We start from the raw sequence: 8,128 nt of genomic DNA on the forward strand, positions 1-8,128 counted from the left end.
TTTAGGCTCTTTCCATAATTTGGCTATTGTTGAGAGTGCTGCTCTAAACATTGGGGTACAAGTGCCCCTATGCATCAGTACTCCTGTATCCCTTGGGTAAATTCCTAGCAGTGCTATTGCTGGGTCATAGGGTAGGTCTATTTTTAATTTTCTGAGGAACCTCCACACTGCTTTCCAGAGCGGCTGCACCAATTTGCATTCCCACCAACAGTGCAAGAGGGTTCCTGTTTCTCCACATCCTCTCCAGCATCTATAGTCTCCTGATTTCTTCATTTTGGCCACTCTGACTGGCGTGAGGTGGTATCTGAGTGTGGTCAGTCTGAGGTTTAAAAGGCAACTGTAGCCAAGCTGTCGTGATGGCCGGAGTAAAGCAGCAATGACTTATGAAAATGGGATTAAATTGCAATTTAAAAATATATACTTTCTTTCCTTAAGTTCAGCCTGTCTTTTCTTTAACTCATTTCACTTTTTTTCCCCCTAATTTTATGGTAAGAGAAGGAAGTTTGCTGTCAATGGGCTGAAAGAAATAATTTTTATCATTTTCATGTTTCTCCACTGCCAACATGCTTTGCGTAAGGTAGCTGTACAACTGGTTTGATTGGCTTAAGTTTTTTTTTAATTGGTAAATGAGTGATGCTCTCTGCCTAGTGACTTCGGATGAAAGCAACAAAACTTGGGGAAGGAATACTGTCTGTCGACAAGAAGAGTTTGAAGATGTGAAAAGGAGTTTCAAGAAAAAAGGTTGTACCTGGGGACCAAATTCAATTCAAATGAAAGAAAGAACTGAGTGCAAAGAAAGGTATGTGTGTGATATCATGGTGGGGGCGAGGGGAGGGAGTACTTCAGCATTTACCGTGACAGATACAGTGCCTTTTGTAACACCACTTTGGCCAGACTTCACTTTCAAAAAGCAGTTGGAAAAATACAGAGCTACCCAATACTAATTTAATTTCCTGGATGAGTTTATCCTACTAAATTAGTTACTGTATAGTTATGCAGTTAAAAAAAAATTTCCGATGTACTTTGTGTCCCATTTCAAGGTTTTATTCGTACGTTGTTAGCCCTTCAAAACACTACAAATGTGCTGTTTCCTACTTAAAAATTTTGTCAGCGTATATCTATCAAAACCTAATTTTGTTTCTGTTACATTCTCCTTTAGAATAAGACCTCTCTCAGACGGCAACAGTCCTTGGTCAACTCTTTTACTAAAGAATCAGAAAACCATGCCGTTGGCTTCGTTATTTGTGGACCAGCCAGGTAATTGTGCTTCAGGAAATGGAATTTGTTTGAGGTAGACTTCCCATCTGAATGTTCTAGAAGCTCTGCTTTAATAGTTCCGTGTGGTCGTTCAAGTAGCATAGGGAAAGTTAGCAAGTAGTAGCATTGCTAATGTAAACCTTTACTTAAACTCATAACTTATTTTCTGTCCTGGAAGTCTTTTTGGTGAAAAGTAATGAGGCGCCACATTGTTTATTGGGAATTTGTAACTCCTGTTGTTTGCCAGAAAAAAGTGGTATCCTAATTAATTCTGTAGACTCAAATTAATTTTGTATAGGATATAGTAAATATGAAAATATAGACATGCTGAAATTCTGCTGAGATTAAGGGGTGATCTCCTGCCTCCTGCCTGTATCTCCACCTCTTGACATGATGAAATCTTACCAAGCAGGTTATCTGTGGAAAAGTACTGCTTAGAGAGAATTGCATTGCAATCTCTATTTAACTGAAGTGAATCATGATTATTTTCAGTATGCCTATTCAAAATTCAGATATTAAAAAGTTTAAGAGAGGGGCGCCTGGGGGGGCTCAGTTGGTTAAGCGCCGACTTGGTCTCAGGGCATGATCTCGCGGTTCATGGGCTTGAGTCCCCACATCGGGCTCTGTGCTGACAGCTCGGGGCCTGGAGCCTGCTTCAGATTCTGTGTCTCCTTCTCTCTCTGCCCCTCCGCCATTTGTGCTCTGTCTCTCAAAAATAAATAAATGTAAAAAAAATTTTTTTTTAAATAAAAAAAAATAACCCTTCACGTGAACTTCAAGAGGTAGCTTAACAGAGACTGAGTGGAGTCAGCCAAATATATCCTTGTATTTTCTCCACCAGTCCTTTGGAGGACTTATTAAGAGGGTCAAAACATTCCATAGATAAATAAGTAAATAAATAAATAAATACATAAATAAATAAGTAAGTAAGTAAGTAGGTAAATAAAAGAATTAAGAAAAAAAGGGAAGACTTCTCTAATCTATTTAGTCACAAATAATGAAAAATGTACTATAGGAATAACAGTTTTATTACAATTAATTGTTCTTCCTTGGTCCTCAAACTGTATTTGACAATAAGTCATAATGTGTAATAAGAGGAGAACCTGTTGCCCCTACAGCAAGAGTCAGAATACAATCATGAACCTGACTAGGAAGCATTTATGCAGGAATGACAGAACACTTGTCCTGCATATACCCCAAAATACTTGTGCAGATATTTATACCAAAACCACATCCTCATGACAGTGCAGAAGAGGAAGATTGAACATGGGCGGTGAGTGATAAGTTGCTTATAAAATTAAGCACAGCACGGATAATAAATTCAAGAAATATACCACCGTGTTCTCCTGAAACAGCTTTAACTTGCTTATAGCATCAAAAGGCTGTCTTAGATTGTCAGGTAGAAAGACCAATTTTCTTTTCTTTAGTGATAACAATCCCTGAAGGCTCTCTGACAATTTTCCTACCTCTGAAACTTTTTAAAAAATTTTTTTCAATGTTTATTTATTTTTGAAAGACAGAGACAAAGTGTGAGTGGGGGAGGGGCAGAGAGAGAGGGAGACACAGAATCTGAAGCAGGCTCCAGGCTCCGAGCTGTCAGCACAGAGTCCAATGCGGGGCTCGAACCCACAAACTGCGAGATCATGACCTGAGCTGAAGTCGGATGCTCAACCGACCGAGCCACCCAGAGCACCCCTCACATGAAGGGTTATTGAACAGAAGGCTTACACTTGTCTGTCCTATCTGTGCCCCCCACCACCACTCCTCTGTGTGGTCCTGTCCTTCTGAGCATTTGTGTCTCAGCTCAGATGTTTCCTGAAAGCTTTTGCTTCCAGCTGCGCTGAAATAGCATCTCACCCCATCCTGGTGTCTCATTACCCATTCTTATTTATCCATAGCTCTTATCTGAAATTCTTACTCGTCTACATTTGATGCCCACAATTTTTCTGTTCTGTTTCGCTCCCAAACTGGAATGTCACTGAATTCATCAGTTTTGTTCACTACTCCCAATGCCTGGAACACACCAAGCATTCACCATCTATCCAGTGCCTAAATGAACCCTAAAAGGACATTTTGATCTTAGGTAGATATTTACCTTGGTTTGGGGACTACAGATACTTGTCATCAGTCATGAGAAGGGAAGATTACGATGGACCAGTATAAGTTCATGACCACTTCAGGGGAAAGTATGTTTTACTTATCAGGAAAGGTACACATGAACACACATTAGGAAATTCTCAATATACTTTTTTTTTAATGTTTTATTTCATTTTTGAGAGCGTGTGTGTGCGTGCGAGAGAGAGAGAGAAAGAGACAGAGCGTGATCAGGGGAGGATCAGAGAGAGAGGAATACACAGAATCCGAAGCAGGCTCCAGGCTCCAAGCTGTCAGCACAGAGCCTGATGCAGGTCTCAAACCCACGAACTGCAAGATCATGACCTGAGTTAAAGGCGGACGCTTAACCAACTGAGCCACCCAGGCGCCCCGCTCAGTATAGTTTTAAATCTATGAATTTCACTTGTCAGTATCATCCCCCACTCTTGTTTTGTAAACTGTGGGTTGATCATTTGCTATCCGTTACATGTACTGTGCATATATGTAATACATGTTCGTTTCGCCGAAATGCATTTCGTGCCTACTTGATGAAGGTACTATTCAGGGAAGACTCCTCCAAATTTAAAAAGACATGGTCAGAAGCTTACCAGCTTGCATGCACATTAGATTGTGATCTAAAAGTACAGAAACTGAAAGATGTGGGGTGGGGGAGCTTTGGAGGGAGCCGAGACTGAACGTTGGGGGGGCATGGGCCGTGTCAGGCTGCGTTAGCATCAGGTGGTACTTTGAGAGAGGGCTTTCTGAGGTGAGAGGGAACTTGGGGCCAGTGGTAGAATGTGGAAGGAAGCCAGACGGAGGAAGAAGAGGGCTGTCTGAAGGCAAGGCGGTGATAGAAAGAGCACCACCGGATCACTGGAAGAAGCTAGCCTCTTGACTTGTCTGGACTAATATAGAGCACGTTGCACGAATAATAGGACATAATATTGGAAAAGTCACTGGAGCCTCTTTGTGGATTGCTCTGAATGTGGATTAAGGGGTTTGTCGCTTGGCTGATTCATTGTTAAGCACCCAAGTAATAACAATTACCGCTTCCTCTTCAGCTGATACAATTTGTTACCCTGTGGGACCTCTTCGGAGAATCTTCCTTTGTTCCAGTGGCTCCCAAACTTGAGTAAAGGCGTGTTAAAACACAGACCCCTGGGTGTCAGCCTTAGAATTTCTGGTTCCTGAGTCTGGAGTGGGTCAGAGTTCACATTTCTGCAGGTTTCCAGTTTCCACACTGATCTGTGGCCTAGTGGTTCTTGTACACACAGACGAGTCATGGATGACGGGGCCGGACACATTCAGAGGAGGCAAAGGGCACGCTGTGTCTGATACATTACAGTGCCCACGTATATGTGTGTGCATTTCTGTATCTTGATGACTTTTTTCTATACTAATTTTATTTTCCATGCCAACAAAGAGCCATTTCCTGAAGGATAAGGAACAGCAGGTGATGTGCTTGCTGGGGAACCTTGAGTTCTGTGTCCCCGGCTCCCTTTCCTTAGGGTCCTTCTGGATGAACTGTTTGCTCAACGGAAAAGACTCCATGTGCTTGGACTTAGAATATTTATTAGATTTTAGCTTTATTTTATAGTATCGTTTAAATAATTTTTACTGTAAATTGTACTTATCCTGTATATTTATTTACATCTTTATTCAGGTGTTTCTGAAGAGCCAAAACTTTCCCTGGACGGATCAGAACACAGAAAACCAAAGCAAATAAAATCACCTAGTCAAGGCTATGTGGATCCACCTCTTTGGAAAGATGGCCAGAGAGAGAATCCAGTGGAACCTGGAAGCTGGGAGGAGGGATTCTCCACGAACCCTGCTGCTGTCACTCCTCAGGTGACCCCTACGAATAGCCTGAGCAGATCCCCCCAGAGAAAGAAGACAGAGTCTGCCCTGTATGGCTGCACCATGCTGCTGGCATCCGTGGCTCTGGGGCTGGATATCAGAGAGCTCAATAAAACACAGGCTGCTGAGGAACCGTTGCCCAAAGAAGAAAGGAAGAAACGCGAGGGAATCTTCCAGCGGGCTCCCAAGTGCCGAGGCAGTGCAAGTCCTTCTACAAGGCCACCGTCTACAGGCGAAGGGGCTGGCAACCCACCCGTCTTCCCTCCAGCAAGCGCCCTGAGCCTTCTGTCCATGCCCTCTCTCTCCACGAAGTGCTTGCTCCAGACCGACAGTGAAGATGCGTCTGAGGGCAGCACCCACATCACCTGTGACCCTGAGATGCCCACTCCAGATTTCTGCCCTACCGTTGGGGGAGGGAGTCACAGACTGCCCTCCACGCCAAGACTCGAGACTGATCAGAGGATGTGGAAAAACCTGCCTCCTCCTTTCTTGGAGCCGACATTTGGGAATGTGCCTTATTACCCTTCTTCGAAAGAACAAGCATCGCATCACAGACGCACCCTGTCTGATGGAAACGCTTCTCAGACCCCAGGTAGGTTGCATTAGCTGGGTCAAAGTACAGAACACGGCTGTTGAGATTAGAATGTCAGATCGCTTGGATATCTGATTGTATATCTTCCAAGTGGCTACACTTACAAGTTTGTTTGCACAGTGAATACAGATCTTTGAATTTTACCCTCCTCTTTTGTTTGACTTTATCATTTGAATTCTAGGAAAAGCATGATTGGATTTCAGCAACGTATATATATAATAGCAAATTAAAACCGAGCAAACATGTAGAGAATAACTGCCCCAGCTCCTCACAGTATGGAGGACAGGTCATTTGCCCAGATCTGAACCAGTAATTAGTGGGAGAGCTGGAACCCCATAACTGATCACCCAGCCTCCCCTGTGATACGTGTTCTTCTGCGTCCCCCGGCTTCACTGCTCAGTTGACGACCAGGTTGAATTTAGCAAGGGTAAGACTCAGACGGTGCACAGCATGCTGTGTAGCTGTTACTTCTTTTGTATGTAAAGATAATTACAAACATATGTCTTGAGTACTAAGCGAGGTCAATGCCCTTTAGGTTGTAAAAAGTTATGGTATAGTTAGTTGTAAAGTATATTAAAACTGAAATGGTTTTCATTCTTTTTCTTTTCCTCTGCTCTTTTAAGGACTATACCCCCGACGTGATTTTTTTTTCAGCTTATTGTCCATTGTCTTTAGATACATTTATTGCCCTTCTGTAATGCAGTAGAGTATTAGTAGTTTGTAATTGCACAAGGAGAAATCCTAGGACAATAATCCCATGAGAAAGCATTCTTTTTCTTTTAATTATAAGCCAATAATTATTTGCTGGAGTGGTAATGAGTCAGTTGTGCAGAACAAGAAAGAGAAGGGCCAGCATGTAGGACCTAACTGCCTCCCAGTTGTCATCCATTTTTTCAGATCATAATCTGAAAGTGAAAGTTCATCATATTAACCATAATTTAAAAAACACACACACAAAAAAACAAACCTCTATTCTAGTCTTATCCATCTTGAAGCCTCTCCTGTTTATGAAACAGTTGCAATGATTGACCGCAGTGCTGTGACAGTGATGTGGCTGTGTTTATGGGTCGAGTTTCCTTGGTAGAAACACTCTTTACAATCTGGCAGGGCTTTTTCATAAACAAACAAACATTGTATCCCAGTCCTTCTAAAAGGTTTATTTATGTCCAGGGTTTTTTGTTACTGCTCACTTGAAAGTGATTACCGAATCCATGTGCCCTCCTGGTTATTGGGCTGGATGTTGCTTGTTTTAGAAGTCACTGTCCCTCTAATTGTGCACTGTCTCTGCTTTCTCAAGCAGCTGGGACAACTCTACCAGCCCCCGGAGTCTCTTACCTGCCACCTGAGCGGGTTCTGGGGATCCCCCACCTCTCACATGGGCCTCACGGTAACCTGCCAAAGGAGGCCCCGCCCGAAAAACAAAGAGCGGTCAGCATCATGCCTCTGCCTCGCCCTCCCTCCTCCAGGAGCCGAACAGAGTCTCAGCCCACACGGGCCGACTCTGCCATGCGTGGTCCGGGACCCACTGCTAACTGTTCCCTCGGTGCCCAGGAGAGAACTAAACCCCATGTGCCTTCCCTACTGGATGCAGATGCCGAAGGCCAAAGCAGGGACTGCACGGTGCCTTTGTGCAGGATGAAGAGCAGAACTAGCCGACCATCCATATATCAACTGGAGAAAGAATTTCTGTCTTAAGTGCCTTACTTTGTTTGAGCCTTTTTTTTTTTTAAGGTGAACAAATTAAAACAATGTGTCTACCTTTGAACTGTTTCATGCTGCTGTGTTTTCAAAAGCTGTGGCCATGTTACTAAAAGTAGTAATGGATGTCAACCTTTGCAGAAAAATATATGTGATTGCTCTTAGTGGTCTGTATCATTTTTTCCCCACTGGATTCTTACCTAGTAACCTGAAACACACACACACACACACACACACACACACACACACACACACACACAAATAAAACAAGAAATGTGCAACAATGTAAAACTATGCTGGGCAGAGTTACCTTGAGCATAATTTTAATGCTTTCTCTGTCCTCATTTATATCCTTGTCTATAACACCCAAATTGTAATGAAGTGTACCCTTTTTGTCCCTTCCCCTTCATTTTCTGCCTTCTCTTTTTGCTCTTTTTCATCTCTTTCTTGTTATTTGTGCAGCAAAACAACAGGAATAATGTGATATTAGTAAGTAAAGGTATCTATTTAAAGAGATATATTGAAGACTGAAATAGACAGAGGGTCCCAATGAAATCCCCTGAACTCAACATAGGCTTGTAATGTATAGATCTGCCCAGATCTCACATAAATTATGCAGTATTTCTCTCT

At 42.7% G+C, this 8,128-nt stretch overlaps 1 protein-coding gene across 2 annotated transcripts in view; it reads left to right on the plus strand.

The window, feature by feature from the left end:
• Window positions 1-7,750, plus strand: part of MAP3K21 (mitogen-activated protein kinase kinase kinase 21) — a 58,871-nt gene extending 51,121 nt beyond the window's left edge. Inside the window, exons 7-10 of one of the 2 annotated variants that reach the window (XM_060642833.3) lie at window positions 649-799; window positions 1,160-1,257; window positions 5,015-5,800; window positions 7,098-7,750. In XM_060642833.3, coding sequence (XP_060498816.2) covers window positions 649-799; window positions 1,160-1,257; window positions 5,015-5,800; window positions 7,098-7,495 — 1,433 coding nt within the window. In that variant the 3' untranslated portion in view covers window positions 7,496-7,750. The remainder of the gene's footprint in view (window positions 1-648; window positions 800-1,159; window positions 1,258-5,014; window positions 5,801-7,097) is intronic. The other variant, XM_060642834.3, reaches the window with a different exon arrangement.
• The last annotated feature ends 378 nt before the right edge of the window (window positions 7,751-8,128 follow it).

Source organism: Panthera onca, chromosome D2 (assembly GCF_046562875.1).
Source record: "Panthera onca isolate mPanOnc1 chromosome D2, mPanOnc1 haplotype 2, whole genome shotgun sequence".
In the NCBI taxonomy this organism is placed as follows: Eukaryota; Metazoa; Chordata; class Mammalia; order Carnivora; family Felidae; genus Panthera; species Panthera onca.